General features: G+C 40.2%; 1 protein-coding gene across 1 annotated transcript; it reads right to left on the bottom strand.

The window, feature by feature from the left end:
- Nucleotides 1-3743: 3743 nt before the first annotated feature.
- Nucleotides 3744-15943, bottom strand: LOC144639245 (armadillo-like helical domain containing protein 1). The gene is made up of 14 exons (XM_078498538.1): nt 15826-15943; nt 15542-15733; nt 14340-14408; nt 13831-13912; nt 13069-13153; nt 12451-12539; nt 12125-12232; nt 10927-11134; nt 9241-9313; nt 7951-7996; nt 7584-7667; nt 6929-7006; nt 5662-5743; nt 3744-3987 (listed from the first exon to the last, which is right to left on the bottom strand). The coding sequence occupies exons 2-14, from the start codon at nt 15730-15732 to the stop codon at nt 3968-3970; spliced, it is 1215 nt and encodes a 404-aa protein (XP_078354664.1). The 5' UTR covers nt 15733; nt 15826-15943; the 3' UTR covers nt 3744-3967.
- Between the last annotated feature and the right edge of the window lie 509 nt (nt 15944-16452).

The raw sequence follows: 16452 nt of genomic DNA, 5'->3' as shown, positions 1-16452 counted from the left end.
GTTCCATTGCGCAATAACAAGTGAAAAACACAGCTGATACAGAATGTTGCAAAGGCTATCTTCGTGAAAGAATTACAAAAATAAAAAACAGGTTTTCGGTAGGGTCTTACAAAAAATAGATATCTTAGGGAAAACGGGTGAAATGGGGGGGGGGGGGGGGTCGTCACCCTACAGGAGGCTTCATGGGGTGGCTCCGTCCGAAAGAGGTTACGGGTACCTTTTTCAGAAAAAAAATACAGAACACGATCCCTCTTGTAGGTATGTAAAAGAGGTAGATTTATATCGAAAATATACGTAAGGGGTACCTTTTCTGTCGAAATGGTATATGAAAGTGTAAGATTCAGTCCTCCGGGAGGCCCCGTCAGAAAACCATTAACGTATAGTCCCCCCCCCCCCCCCAAACAACCTTCCTTGGGTTGGAGTAACGTGAATTAGTGAATGGAATGCCTTGACGTAATAGATGCTGTTTCGAAAGATCGGCAAACAATTGCTAAAAATTTTAAATAAATCATGTTGTAGTTTAATTTCATTTTTGGTTTCAAAATCTACAAACCAGTATTCCCCTTTTTTCAGATTATTATAATGTCGAGTATGATACGATGAAAAATTAAAACGAAACTGGTTTGAAAATTTTAAACCAAACATAAAATTAAACCACAGCATATGATTTTTCGAAATATTTGCCAGGAAATAGGAAATCATATATCTGTAATTTCAAAGAGATGTCGGGAAAGATGGCATGTAATTTTGAACAACGGTCTGTAAAGGCTCACATCGCTCCCCGTTGCAACTGAAATTATAGAGCGTCGTTTAATTAAGGTTAATTATAAAATTACGCAAAACGAAATAACATATTTCGAAATAATGCGTTACTGACGTTGCTGTACGTGAAAATATCCAAAAACAATACAACTATTTTTAGTTGTTCCTTTTCTTTTTTTAACAATTATATAGAGTGCGCAGCTGTGGCCGAGCAAGATACGTCAATGGGTGCATGAAATACGTCACGGACTAACCGGTTTTTCAAGTTTTGTCGGTCAATGTAACGATTAGTTATACTTTAGCCGGCATAAAGGCATGATAGTATTGGGTAATATTTGGCTAATTACACCGTTTTCAGTGATTTTATCAAATTTCAAATAGTGGTTCTTCAAGGTGACCAAAAGAAGCAAGGTTTTCGATTTGTGGAAAGCTAAGACAGAGATTCGGTGACAGCGAGAGAATTTTGTCTTGGTGACAGCTGATATTATCAGCAATGACTACTATGGCTGAGGGTAACCGATATAATTCAGACAGCGAGCAGGCGGCTGAATTTTTTACAGAGCTAACGGCAGACGAAATAGCGCAGTCGCCTTCATGTCTTCAAACACAATCTGAGAATTTTTTCGGCGAAACTGGCGAAGATTTTCAACCGCCAAACGAGTGCTACCTCGCCAGCCAGGACTATAATCAAGGCATATTAAATGAGGAGGAAGAGCCAGCTATTAAAAAATTCTGTCGTCTTGCAGAAGAGAAACTGATCGATGAAGAGAAAGAGAAAACATTTATTTCAGCTTTACCAGATGAAAACGAAAATTGGATTATGCAATGCGCCCGTTCCCGACCGCAAAGTCCTGACTACGCATGTGCAGACCCACAATTCCAAGAGGGCTCATTTGATCCTCCTTCTGCTGACGTGACTGAGCATGAGCAATTCATTTGGTATCAGGAATTTGCACTTCGAGCAGACTGGATCTCTATTTCTGGAGTCTACCAAGGCCGCCGTAGGCACGCTATCTGCGAGGAACTGGACACCACAGTAGGTTTACTAAGGAACCGAAGCGAGGAGAGTTTTAATTTGAGGAATATTTCCCATGAATTAGATATTTTAACAGATAGCCGAAAGAGAAAGCGATTGTAAGTCTTTATTGAGGATAAAAGTTAAGGTGGCTCCGTAGTTATTCCAGGCGCACTCGTCCATGTCAAACTTTGCGTTATAACTTTTTCGGCTTTGACGTGATGGCTATGAAACTTTGGGAAAACTTTCGCCTATCATTCAGTAATGATATGATTTAATTTGATTTCACTGGTAACAAATATTTTCAATGTTACTGGCGTTTAACTGGACCCCACTTTTTGGACAAAATCGCGTCCAATAAAAAATTTTGCTGATATATTTTTGCTGATATATATTTTATATTTTTTGATATATTTTTTTTTTCACTTAATACACACCATAGCCAAGTTTCAGGAAAATCGTTGGAGCAGAAGTCCGAAAATACTAAGGTCATGTAAACTCAACTCTTACATTCTTTTGAAAGTTTCCATACTTGACGCTCGTCGACGAAACAAGCTACGACCCCAAATTTTCGTGAGAAGCGTCTCCAATGCTTGGTAAATCAGAGTGCCTAGCCGATTGTTAATCGTGCAAACCGTTAAAAAGTATTCGCTAGTTCTGTAAACATTATAAAATGCATGAAAACATTCTCCAACCTCCAAAGTTGCGTTTTGCAGCTTTTTTTGAAAATGTGTGTATTAAAGTGGGGTCCAGTTAAACGCCAGTTTGAAAATATTTTTCACCAGTGAAATAACGTCATTACTGAATGATAGGTGAAAGTTTTCCCAAAGTTTCATAGCCATCACGTCAAAGCCGAAAAAGTTATAACGCAAAGTTTGACATGGACGAGTGCGCCTGGAATAACTACGGAGTCACCTTAATTTATGTTATTTACAATGATAAAGGTTTAGAAATGTATTTTACGGCCAGAATTTTTAATACCCGAGTACACCAAGTCCAGGCGGGGCTCTAGGCTGGGTGAATTCTTATAGATTCCCGGGGAATACTCTTTATAGTGGACTATCACTATAGGAAGAGCCTTCACCCGAAAAGCGGGGCGTTTTCAGGCTGGAGGTATGCAAAAGCGAAGAAATTTCACGTGTTGACGCATAGGAACGAGTAAGAAAACTGTCTTTTAGGTGTTACAAGGCATATATATTACAGGGTTACATTTTCCGTTAAAAATGGTATATACAAGGGTAAGCGTTTGGACTTCGGGGCATAGCCTTCCTGTATAAAACTTTGTTGGGTTTGTTGGGTACCCCCGGGGGTAATCGATCTCTTTGTATATAGTCAAATATAGTTAGTGAGGTCACTGTTGTCGTTTCAATTGGCTAAAAAAAATAAAGAAAAATTAACCAAGAAACAACGTATAAAATATGTAAATAATAATATTAAAAGCACCCGGCTTGTGTGGTGTTGCTGCATGCTTCATCCGGCGTGTTACCACCCAAATGCTTGTCGTGTGAAATGCTTGTTGTACTATAGAATCAAATCAGCTCATTTATTTAACTGAAATTGTAACGTTAACGAAAAAATGTGAATAGAACGTTTATGAGATTTAATCTTGCGTTTTCGATGATGGGATGTAGATTTTATCCGCGCCATAATGGCGCATTTAGCTGTTGATTATCTCGGTTTCAGCGTAAGAAACCTGGATGGAACGCCAATCTAACGCGGGTTAGCCCCCTCCGCCAGTATTTTGTCGGGTTGCCGTAACAGCTTGTCAAGACAACCTCGTTCCCAGGGAGAGAGACCCTGGGAACGAGGTTTGTAAGTACCATTTATACACCTGGGTAAAGAGAGGAACTTATGATAGTCAAGGGCCTTGCCCAAGAACACAACACAAAGACTTCGGCTAGGGCTTGATAGATATCCAATTTGGTAACCGTTAGACAAAACTTTTTTAAACAGGATACAGACTTAATGAGTTGAGATCTTTCGAAGTTTTACTATTTCTCCAAGCCCACATGTACAATTGTCAAACTAACAGTTATGTTATAAATATCGAATGTGTTTATCAGTGGGTGATATTTACAGAAATGACTCTAAACAAGTGAACTTGAGCATTACAATACGTTAAAAAAAAATACAACACAGTCCTCGTTCTTTGGTCGTGACGTCATGTCTTCGTAGAAAGCCAGGCGCACATCATTCCTTCGTTTCGATAACTGGAAAACAAAAATACCGTATTTTCTCGATTAAACGCCGGACCCCGATTAAACGCCGGCCTCGTATAAACGCCGGGTCAAAATTGCTAGTTTTTAAATAAACGCCGGGGGCGTTTGTTCGAGGTCCCGGCGTTTATTTGAGGCCAAGCTAACAAGTAAATATATTCTGTTTGTCACAAATCTCAATTGCAACATAAACTATCCAATCAGTAATAGTGCACCTTTGGGAAATAATCATCTTTGAATACCCAGGGACACTTTTTCGGGGCAGAACGAAGAGAAAAATCGTCCCGCCTTGACAAACTGCCCCTTGGTCTCATAGATCAGTAACAATAAATCAATCTGAAAAATTGGCAGAAAATTGCAGTCCGTTAATAAACGCCGGGCCCCGATTAAACGCCGGCTTCAAATAAACGCCGGGTTCACGAAGCCAAGTTTGAAATAAACGCCGGGGGCGTTTATTTGAGAAAATACGGTAATACGAAAATGAGTGAGGTTAATTTATAACAACAAATGTTTCTTTGCCTTATAAATATGCTATACACGAGGTGCGGTAGAGAAAAGCTGACCTTTTTTGAATGGAATTGACTGAGCCGGCAGTTTTAGACGAGCCCGCGGTATTTTCGAGGGGCTGTTGCTACGCAACATGAGCCATATATCTCCATGGCAATAAGCTGACCTGCAACTTTCGAATGGCTTCCACTTTTTCTATTAACACAGCACAAGAACTGAAAGTTCTCAGGGCACGATGCTTGAGAAGTTTGACTATAACGGAATTGTTTTATTTTTTCCTATGAACGCAAGTTTTTCATGTGCGTTTACTGCCGTCGTAAGGTTTATAGCGGTTACACACCAAGGAGAGCGGAGTTACATTGTTGCAGAAAGAAATGCTCGTTTGTTTTGCCGCACGAGAACAAATCGCGGCTTTGGAAGTAGCAATGTTTAAAAATGATATACTATAACAGTTTTAAACATTGCTACTTCCAAAATTTTTGTTGTTCTTTTTTTGTTTCTCAATTTTGGGAAACAAGCGTTTCCCGCACGTCAGCAGTTCATCTAGTGCATATTTATGACGCATAGGTCCCACGGCATTTTCTCTTTTCTTTACACTTTTCCATTCAAACCACCATAAATACGCAGTCAGATAATGAGATGGCCAGATGGCAATATTTGGTCCAAGAACACAATAAACGGACCGGACGTGCCGTACATCATAACCTCGCTCAGGCAATAAGCAAAAAACTAAGTATGTGTTTCTATGAAGAACAGTGTCCCTGGTAGGAGGGTTGCCCTCTCACCCGAGCCATCTTTTACCTGGCGTGTATATGACAAAAGTTGTCCCTGTCAACCGACCCAAAAATTGGACCTCCCAGTTTCACGCATACTATGCGTGTCCAGATTTGTCCCTGATAGGTGATTCAAAATAGCCAGTGTTTATATGAAAAAAATGTTGGGTCGCCATTCCCAGGGTTACCCTGCCTTCAAAGCGAGTGATACTCCAACCGGGGTCACCCTGCCCCGAGCCAACTTTGCGATTTCTCATATAAAAGGTTTACAGCTATTTATAAAGAAATGTATGAAAAGCTTTCTCGCCCGGGGTGGCTCGGTATGAAGGGTAATCGAACAACTTTTTTGTGGGCACAAACACAGAAATATATTTTTTTATTGTTTTACCTCTTGGTATGTTGACTTTGTTTGACACCAACACATCAGCTTGTATTGCTGTCATGCTTACATACATGGTGTCCGGGTGAGTCTAGTGGAAAAACACAAAAGTGAACTCATAAAAAAGTCTTCTTTCGCATTGAGGACGACCGCAAATAGCAGGCCGGAGAAGTCTTTAAGGAACGCTATACGTTCTGCAAACTGTTTGACTTCTGTGTTAAATTAAGTTCATCCATTCATTTTTACGCGAACTTAGACTAAGCAAAAACGATAGACATAAAGTTCAAGTCACTGTATTATTACTAATACACGATTTAAAGCTGAACTATGAACAGTCATAATTTTTTCAAATTTTTCTATTGGCGCTAGAGGAAAGCGAAGTAGATTTGCGCCATGAATAAAACTTTCCGCTGGTGCTTTGGGTCTGAGGAAAGGAGGGCGACTATTTGTTTAAAGTTTGCAGCTCGTGGGGCGGTGTATATGAGGCAAATGCTTTAATTGAACATAACAAGCATAAGAACATTTTCCCGCGCTTGGCGCGGGTTGCATGTTTTATCTTCGAGTTCTGATTGGTTCATTTCGTTGTTTCTGTTTGTCGCGATTGGCCAGATATAATGACTTTGACATAATGAAACTGCTTCATCAAGATAAGAATCCCAACAGGATGACTCGCCCCCTCCCATCCTCGGAGACCCAGGGGCAGTTAGTGGGGCAAGGGAAACGCGAAAAAGCGGGTAAAAAATAGTGCGAAACTGCCAGTTACATAAATCAGCATATAAAAGTTCTATTGACTGAAAGTGCACTTTCAGTCAATAGAACTTTTATATGCTGATTTATGTAACTGGCAGTTTCGCGCTATTTTTTACCCGCTTTTTCGCGTTTCTCTTGCTCCACAAACTGCCCCTGGGTCTCCGAGGATGGCCCCCTCCCGAATGGGGCGGACTCCATCCTTTAGAAACTCTTTGTTTGAAAGAACATTCCAACAATTTTATTCCTTGAGCAAATCTATTGTTTTTACCTAGTATTTACACATCTTTTATCAACTTTCATTTTGACTTGATAATGACGTTAGCTCAACGTCGAAACTTCTTAAATTGTTTTAAAGAAACATTTTAACGCAGCTTTTTCGTAGTTAAATATTTAAAAAAAAAATCCCTTATTATTCGAGTACACTGGATACCGATTGTATTTTTATATCTATACTAAGCTTCAGTAGGCAAACAGCAATAGTAAGATTTTCAAGAAATACATATAACACTATTTATTAAGGTCTTACCATAAACTCTTCGTAAAAGGTGTCACCCAGGGCCTCTCGTACACGATCGTTTACAAGAGGGTAAGATCGAACAAAGAACTGCAGAAATACAAAAATACCGGCAATTTATTATTTACGATAGGAAAGAGACTGTCCGGGCACGAAAATAAGTAAAATGAAAAAAAAAATTGTTCAAAAATCGCACATTTTGGAGCCCTCAGGGAACAAGGACAAGGAAACACGGCAATCAAATAATTGGGAACAATGGAACAAAAGAAAAATAAAGCTGGGAACACGGTAACAAAAGCTGTGTTTCTGATATTTTAGGGAACAGGAATCACAAAAATCGACAAAATACTTTTAGGGAACAAGGGAATTTTTTGGGGGGAACAAGGGAACATGGACCCCTCCCCCCCCCCCCCCCTTCCAACTGGGAGGGGCTCAGTTTGGTCTGAAATAGAGTCTGAAGGTTTCAAGAAGCGCGCTAGACTAGGAGTAGTCTCTTTCTTTTCCAAGCGTGCGACGCGAAAAACGCGAATGCGAGTGTTTTACCCCAATTACATAATTTCAACTCTTCCGGTCGCGCGTTGCATTTCAGAAACAAAAAACCGACTGAAACACGCCGCACAACCACACTTAAATTTTCGGGGAATACTCCCTCGGGTAAAACACGTACCTCCAGAGCGATTCCTGCTTGTCTTTGACTGTCAGCATGTTGAGTGTTTCCCATGGCAAAGAGAAGCGCATGAACAGTGCGTAACTGCGGGAGAGACAAATCAAATGACGCACTTAGTGATCAGTAAATAACACCACTGAGTTAGTGAAGTCGAGATCCACTGAGATAGTTTCAAGGAAAGCCGCAAAGTTGAACTCAAGACGTGTATTCAGGAGTTGGTTGCGACGAAAACGTGAGTGTAAGAATAAGAAGGCATTTATACGTCCATGGCCAAGTGTCCTGGCCTACTTTTGCTGCCGATTATAACTTGTTCCTTGAATTTTTTGTCAGTTGAAAGTACCGTTTTTGATAATTTTGTTTAACTTACTTGTACGAGACTTTCTGCCGTCTTGGCTGACTCTTTGGCGAGAATTCTATTTGAAAAAGAAAGAAGGGCAAAACTAAAGTAACGTCATTGTTTGTATGTAACATACTTGGAAGCTCTTGAATACATAAAAAATATGTATCCAACAGAATCAACTAAAGCTATAAAAAATCCTGACGTCCGTGACAAAATTATTAGAGAGATTAAGAGCAAATCCGCCAGAACTTCGAGTAGTTATTGGACAAAATTATGTACCAAAACTATTTACACATGATTGCAAGCTTTTGTGTTACTGCTTCAAGTATCTTATCGAAAGAAATCTTTCCTAACAACACCAAACATCGAAAACAAATTTCGAAGTTTCACTGAATTCCCATGAAACGCTTAAAAGATGTGAGCTTTTGCCCATAGCTTATGAACTTTGAATATCATTTTCTCAGACTCTGATAAGAAATTGTTGTACCAGAATTATTTCCACCTTATTGCAAACTTTTTTGTTACTGCTTCAAATATCTTATCAAAAGAAATCTTTTCTAACAACACCAAACATCGAAAACAAATTTCGAAGTTCCGCTGAATTCCACTGAATCGCTTAAGACGAATTTACAAAATGGCTACACGTGAGATTTTGCCTATACCTTGTGAACTTTGAAATTCATTTTCACAGACTCTGATAAGAAATGATTGTTGGTGTTATCACGGATAATTACTTACATCTTTATCTTTTATTAAGGGTAGGAAATAACGCAATAGGATTTAAATTATTCTGGTACTTTATTTTTGTCCAACTTTAATAAATATTACTCGACTTCCTTGTGGATTTCGTCTTAAGCATGACTTCATACGGCAAACGCGAGCTTGCCTTTCATTTTGTTACCTTCTTATGGAATTCTAAAATTAATCCCTCATAAAAATAGGGGAAAAATCCCACATTCACGACAAACACAAAACTACTCATTTCCGCGTACGAACACCAAACAGCAGACGGCAGAAGTTGAATTTTTGCCGTTTGCAGGAAAAATGAAACTTTATGTGACCGCACGTGAGGTAGCGCACGTGGGAGTCGAACCGGAGACCTCCCGCACGACAGTCTGGCGCTCTACCACTGAGCTAACCGGTCGGCAGTGCTGGGGGTAACCCTGCAATGGACTATTATTCCATCCAGGGGGAGAAGAAATACTCTTAGTCGCTTCACGCAACAGAAACCGGGATAAGCTCCGGCCTGATGGGCCACTAGGCTGGTATGCAGACTTTTTTCTTTAAATTAAAGTGACCGCAAACAAACTGCCTTACCCGATCATCTTAGCAGCTGCTGCTTGCTGTACAAATACAGGGAGAGGGGCCTGAAGCTGAGGCGCATCAGGATCTGCAATGAAAAATGGATCACAAGTTGTACGAAGTAGCACCATATAACACGTCAATCAACAGACAGAATCGTTGGTTTGTTCATAAATCTGCATTTATTGTACCAGGGTTTAGCATATTTTAGGGCCCAGATTGAGGGCAGGGAAGGGGTAAAATGACGACGTCTGTTTAATAAAAAAAATAAAACAAAAAAAAATAAATAAATATGTGTTTTATAGTGGTCATGCAATTAGCTTCATATCTCAACGAGATAGCTAGTTTACAGGCATGCCACTGAAACAGAGGAAACAAATAATTTATTAATGAACATAACAAGGTCAAAAATCCCAACTGGCAGGAGGCAGACCAGTTGGCTATATACAAAGCGTGGTCGAGGATTTGAACTCGGGACAACCGAGAAACAAATCCAGCTAGTGGCAAGGGCAGGCCTCGAACCGGTGACCTCCGGATTACAACACCAGCGCCCTAAACCACTCGGCCACGCTTGCCTCAATGAACTGTAAGTTGTTGGAGCCAAGAGTACGCAGAACTTAACTTGGCTCCAACCATGGTAAAACAATCCTCTGGAACGACAGAGAAGTTCTCTGTCATCTCTGAGGATTGTTTTGCTGTAATAGATCCCGGCTCCCGGAAGTCTAACAGACTTTGTCGCTGCAAACGTGATTCCACCTCTGGATTGCTGAGAACAAGGAGAACAACCCTAACAGCCCAAGTTCGAATCCAAGATGGAAGATGGCGCTCACCCGATCAAAATGCACTTGTTCGCTTAAATACGCCTAGGTTTTTGGGCTGTTAGGGTTGTTCTCCTTGTTATCAGCAATCTAGAGGTGGAATCACGTTTGCAGCGATAAAGTTTGTTAGACTCCCGAGAGCTATTTAAGCGAACAAGTGCATTTTGATCGGGTGAGCGCCATCTTCCATCTTGGATTCGAACTTGGGAGAGGCTTGGTGAGAGAGGAAAAAAGCGTATTAGGGAGTAGAAGTGTAGCTGTTTTCTCGTCTCCTACCTTTGCGACTCCAAGGCCAAATACGCAAACAAAATTATCCAACGCTCATCCATCCAAAACGCCTGCATTGCAGGCTAGTTAATTCAGGGTAGCTTTTTGTTGTGCACTTACACCTTTAGTTAATTTCTTCCTCAAGGAGGGGGTGAATAAAGGTACGCAAATCCGCTGATCCGTACTATTTTTGGCCAAATCCGTCAACGCGACCCTATTTTCGTTCAAATCCGAATCCGCATTACTTTACAGAACTTTGTGTGGTATAGTTTCACTGCTGCAACGGTCAGTAGATGTTGTTTTTTATGCCAATTTTTAAGAAGTTCCGTGTCATTGCTTGTTTTGCGACAATTCCGCCAACATACCGACGAAGACCGATTGAAGAACTTTGTTTAGTATCCACAAACCGAACTTCCTGACATGGAGAGTCCAGAATCTGGGCAAAATTCTCAGCTAATCTGCGATCCGCTGTATTTTTGAAATCCGCGAATCCGTTCAATGTATCACAAAAATCCACAATCCGTGCGCTTTTTAAAGCCAAATCAATCGAACGAACCTATTCACCCCCACCTCAAGTACCCCCTGTGGTAGCTCCAGAGTAATATTGCTAACAAACCTGACAGGGTTGCTTCTGAGCTGTCTTTGATCTCATCCTTAGTTGGTTTTAACAATCCCACCATGCCTTGCAGCAGAGAGTGTTGCACGTCATACTGCATCAGGTCTTTGATCAGCTCACAGGCTTCGTACTGAACTTCCAGGTGAAGCGATCTCAACAGCATCAGTACTGGCTCCACAATGGTTGGGTTAGCTGCTCCAACTATTGGCTGTTACAAGAAAACCATAGGTGATAACATTGGCAAATTAATACATAATGGGAGGGGTCGGTGGTCTTATGTATATTAAGTGGCTTGGCCGATGTCTTTGTGTTTCATTCTTGGGCAATACTGTACTTAACTCTCACAGTGCCTCTCTGAGGGAAAATTTGACAATATACCTTAACACCTTTAAGTTCCTGGGGTGTTTTGAAGCAACAATACAGAAAAAAATTGAATTAATGGGGAGCAGGGATGGCGCAGTGGTGAGAGCACTCGCTTCCCACCAATGTGGCCCGGGTTCGATTCCAGCTCGGCGTCATATGTGGGTTGAGTTTGTTGTTGGTTCTCGTCCTCGCTCCGAGGGTTTTTCTCCGGGTTCTCTGGTTTTCCTCCCTCCACAAAAACCAACACTTCCAAATTCCAATTCGATCGGGAATACACGGCCCCACAAGCTTATAGCTTTAATCCTTACCGTGTCTAAATAAAGGTAATAAAGGTAATTTTTAATTAAAGGGCCTTATTTTGTTTAATTAACAAAGTTTCAATGCACAGTTGACTCCTGATAACTGGAATCCTCAAAAACTCGAAACTCCCTTACTCATTAACCTTTTTCAATTTCCCTCCAGGTCATTTTCTTACTAATTTTACCTCAACAACTTGAACACTGAACAACTCGAACAGGGTGTTTTTTATTTCCCGTGATAGTTTGAGTTATCGGCTGCATTCAGTGTTTTAAACTTCACTAGAACTGTAAACATTTTTGTCTGGGGTGCAGCTTAATCTGCATGTAATAGTTAAGGCAGTGCAGTCAGTGCAACTCACGATGCACATTGACACTTGGCTACTCCTACAATGGGGTGGTCATAAATTTACTAATAACTTCATTCATGGTTTCATACATGGCACATAAAAGAATTTTTTAAACTTAAAGTCCTTTTTTTCTTGCATGGTGCTTACATGTAGTTTACGGCAAGGTATCTGGTACAAGACCACACCCACCTGTACTATTCTGAGAGTCTGGGCAGCCATCTGTTGAGCCTTTGGAGACACGCACTTCAACAGAGCAATCAGTGCCTTGTAGACTTGACCCTCGTATTTTGGGTTTCCCTGAAAAATCATCATCATCATTATCACCACCACCACTGCCATCATCATTATTATCATTGTCGTTGTCATTTTTATAAAAAATAAACTAGTAAACTATTTGTTCACAAGCACCTCTAGAATCTATATCTGTGGTTATAAAATAAATATTCTTTTGGCTTTCATAAATTTTTTTAAAGTTTTGAGGTTCAAAGTTGTTGTCTACATGTATCGGTACTCACATTTGAAAGTTGCTGTAGTAAATTTCTGGCACAGTCTTGTGTCTCTTCAGAATTTGACTTTGCCAGGCATTCTGCAACAGCTCTGATACCTTACAAAGAAAAAAATCAATTGGTTTTATTCACATACAGTGAAATTATGTAAATTTGAAAACTTATCTTCTGCTTCAGTAACTACATGTACACGTCAACGGAGTTCAGATCAGTTGTTCTAAACTCCCCTCCCCTCGCACCCCTCCCCACCCCAATACTCTCGCAGTACGTCTCTCCCTACTTCCAGGGATACACATTTTAAGGGACCGGTAGCAGCCCTCGTAAGGTCTTACATAAATGGCTTGCTACCCTTTCAGAGAACAATAGAACAAACAACAAGAACGATGTCCCTAGCCCCAAAAACAAAAGCAACTGCTACACTAGTAACCAGGGGTTTAGTTGCATCTGTGGTGCAGGCTTAACTACACTTGAGGATCAGTAAAATTTACAAACTCACGAAAGCTGCTGCATCACTAGCGTCCCATCCAAGGGGAGTAGATATTGTCCTAGTTTGTTTTATGCTACGGGAACCACAGCTGATAAGCCATGTTGTTAAAATGATTCTAATTTCTGAATGGATTTACTTACCAAAGCTTTCACAAATGAGCTCCTTGTATCTTCTTCCAGAGTTTGCCACACACATTAGAAGTTTCAATGCCTGGGCTTTATCCTCCTAACCACCAAGAAATGTAAGGGCAATGGCAGTCATTTACAAGATTAAAATCTTTGCTTGTAATTAACTCACCGCCGCCTGGTTAGCTCAGTTGGTAGAGCGCCGGACTGCTGTGCGGGAGGTCATGGGTTCGAACCCCAGACCTGACCAACACTCAGGGTCTTAAAATAACTGAGGAGAATGTGCTGCCTTTGTAATTACATCTGCAAACGGTTAGACATTCTAGTCTTCTCGGAAAAGGACGATAAACCGTAGGTCCCGTCTCCTGTATCTTCAGTCTTATAACAGGGGACGTTAAAGAACCCACACAATATTCGCAAAGATTAGGGCACGAAGCTCCCGGTGTTGTGGTCTGGCCTTGTGTAGTAAATTACAATATGTGTACAGCGCATTTGAACATATATATATATATGAAAAATGCGCTATATAAATTCATTATCATTATCATTACTCCCCAACTCCTACAATTCTATGTAATTGCAGTTTTATCTTTAACTCTACCAAACTAATATTACCGGAAAGACGGATTTCGGCTGCACCCAACAATGACCCAGAAATCTCTCTCTAAATAAGTTTTATACTGGTACATCATTATCATACCATTTAGAGATTTAGTTAATGGCAGTACCGGTTACTTTGTAATGCATTAAAAATACAGGCAAAAATACTAAACATACCTCTTTTGCCTGCTTGAGACCAAGAATTTCCAGGACAGTAAGGACACCTCCAACTTCTAAAAATTCTGCTAAAAATTTATGCCTGAAATACAATGCACAATAAAAGGAAAAACTTGAGTCATCATGCACTAGTGAAGAATAAGTAAGTTAAATACAGACCATTTCAGTACAAAAAGCCTGGATCATAGAAGGGGCTCGGAGAGAGGGTCACGTATGGGGTGCTGTATTTAGAACACAGTTTTAGGACAACTGTAAAAGCTCCATTAATTATAAGTCCCTTCTCTTTTTATTACCCCCCTCTAAATAAGACTGCCCTGCCTGGAAGTTCAATTTTTAATAAGCCCCCATCCCAAGCCTCTGTATGAATTCCTCTATTGTTCATCATTTTGCAAGAACAAGATGAAATGTGCTTGCATTTGGTCTTAAGTTCTGACTGCCTTCATAGCTCAGTGGTGGTAGTTATTGTTTCCTCAAGTATTACAAAGGTTTTATTACTGTGAGAGACTCACCCACTTGAAGACCCAACAAAAATTGTGATAGATTGAAGCTGCAGTTGAACACATGTTCCAAGCATGTATCTTTGTCATGCAAGAAATGCCAGTCAAGGAATACCAATATTACATCGGAAATTTGCCTTCTCCAGCCTTAATGATTTCTAATCATGAATTTAGCAAACTTGCCATAAAACAGCAACAGTTGTGACATACATAATTATATGCGTTGTGCTTCAATTTTATACCCTTGGTACAATTTGGTATTTTCATTTGTTCTAACCCAGAGAAAACCCCTCAGAGCAAGGACGACCAACCAACAACAAACTCAAGTTCCCCACATATGATGCTGGGTCTGGGAATCAAACCTGGGCCACATTGGTGGAGGAAAGTGCTCTCACCACTATGCCATCCCTGCTCCCCAGTAATGAACATAAAACAGTTGAATGGAAATACCAGATTGTACCTGGTGTGAAACAGCAAGAATTTCATTGATTCTCCACACTACACCTTCTTGACTTTTTGTAATTTTTCTTTTCTCGATGAAATTTCGTGACTGGCCCATTTTTTGTACACATTCAAAATAATGTTATCTTTCTATGTTGGGTCAGGTAGCAGCTCTTCCAAGAGGGTAGCAAATTTGAAGGGTTTATGCATGACACATGAAAAGGGCAAAAATTAGTCCGTGACGCGTGAAAATAGGGCAACAATTACACTGTAACGCGTAAAAATAGCTACAAAAAAACATTTGATTCGTGAATTCTGTGGTTTCGTTATATGTGACGCATGAATTTTGTTAAAATTTGTGCATGAAACGGGTTCACGACACCCCCTTTGCTACCCTCTTCCAAGGTCACGCATGAACAGCTCATTACCCCTTCGAGAGAACAATAAGACAAACAACAGGAACAGTGCCCCATAAGCCTCCAAAACAGTAGCAACTGCTACACAAGAGAACCATTAGAAGAAGACATGACTTTTATAATAAGAGGGCCAGAGGGGACGCTATAAGTGGGCCAGGGGGGGGGGGGGGGGTCAAAAATGGAACGTCCCATTGCTATTGAGGAAGTTTAAATACATGCGGGATATCCGTACATGTACATGTATTTACACAGAGCCTGGTGAATGTGAACAGACTCTTTTCCGGGGGTAACGAAAAAAGAAACGTCGTTCGCCTTTCCTTAGAAGAAAACGTTTTGAAGTATAAATGAAAAGGATACGTTAGCCGTAACCACGCAGTCACTCTTGTAAGAAACAAGCTTGCTGCATGTGCAAACTCGAGTTCCAGTTCTGGTCCAGTTTTACCCTGATTTGAGGCGATAAAATCCTGCAGAATCTTTGATCGAACACTCTTCGATCCATGGTCCCACTGTTGCAATAATTTAGTCACAGCTGCCTGGTCGGTCTTCATTCTGAAACGAAGATGGCGAGAGTTCAACAAAATTCGAATTCAAATCAATCAATACAAATAATATCAAAAGAACAAGTCGTTTTAGTACCTCACCTCTTAAAATGGATCAAAACAAGGCAAATTTACGGTTCTTTTCGTCCGCCACTTCGTCCGCCATATTTGTTGACAATGGTTACCACTGGACATGCCGATGACCAAAATGACTTACGGCTCAATTTCCGAGCCCAGTTCCCGCGCTTCGAGACGCTTCGACAAAAACATTGCAAATCGCAGGTTACAAATGCTATGACTTTCTGGACTTTTCTTTACTTTTTTCTCTCATTCAATTAGCGTTAATGTTTTATAATATATTGATCACGTAGCTCCCTTTGAAAATTTCTTCTTTTTCACTACGTTTCTCAAAATTATTTTAAGTGGTTATCCCAGTCAAAAGTAACTTTGGTATTTCTGCTCGTGGAATAACTGTTGAAGTACATAATTATTTACTTGAATTCTGTTAAAAAATTTGAAAGCACATCTCTTCCTGGTTTTATTATCATATCACTATTTTAAACTTAAAAGATAATATAGCTTATTTTGGTTTACATATTTCCGATGAAAAAATGTAGGGGAGTGCTTTTCAATTTACATTTCTTGTAAAAACCGTACACTCAGTTCCCTTTTTCTGTTTCTATTGTTAACTAAAGGTTTCATTAACATTAAAACTTTCTTCTATCCAAG

The sequence above is a fragment of the Oculina patagonica genome, chromosome 14, assembly GCF_052425735.1.
Source record: "Oculina patagonica isolate OP01 chromosome 14, crgOcupat, whole genome shotgun sequence".
NCBI classification, from domain to species: domain Eukaryota; kingdom Metazoa; phylum Cnidaria; class Anthozoa; order Scleractinia; family Oculinidae; genus Oculina; species Oculina patagonica.
The sequence above is the reverse complement of the archived record's forward strand: the minus strand, read 5'-3'. Positions and strand labels throughout refer to the sequence as shown.

What these genes read in the sequence shown, in the direction of transcription:
- LOC144639245 (XM_078498538.1), bottom strand. Translation starts at nt 15,732, where the DNA reads ATGAAGACCGACCAGGCAGCTGTGACTAAATTATTGCAACAGTGGGAC. An exon ending in TTTGTTGGGTCTTCAAGTGG is followed by an intron (nt 13,913 to 14,339) that starts GTGAGTCTCTCA and finishes ATTGTATTTCAG; the next exon opens with GCATAAATTTTTAGCAGAAT. An exon ending in CAAAGTCAACATACCAAGAG is followed by an intron (nt 3,988 to 5,661) that starts GTAAAACAATAA and finishes TTTGTTTTCCAG; the next exon opens with TTATCGAAACGAAGGAATGA.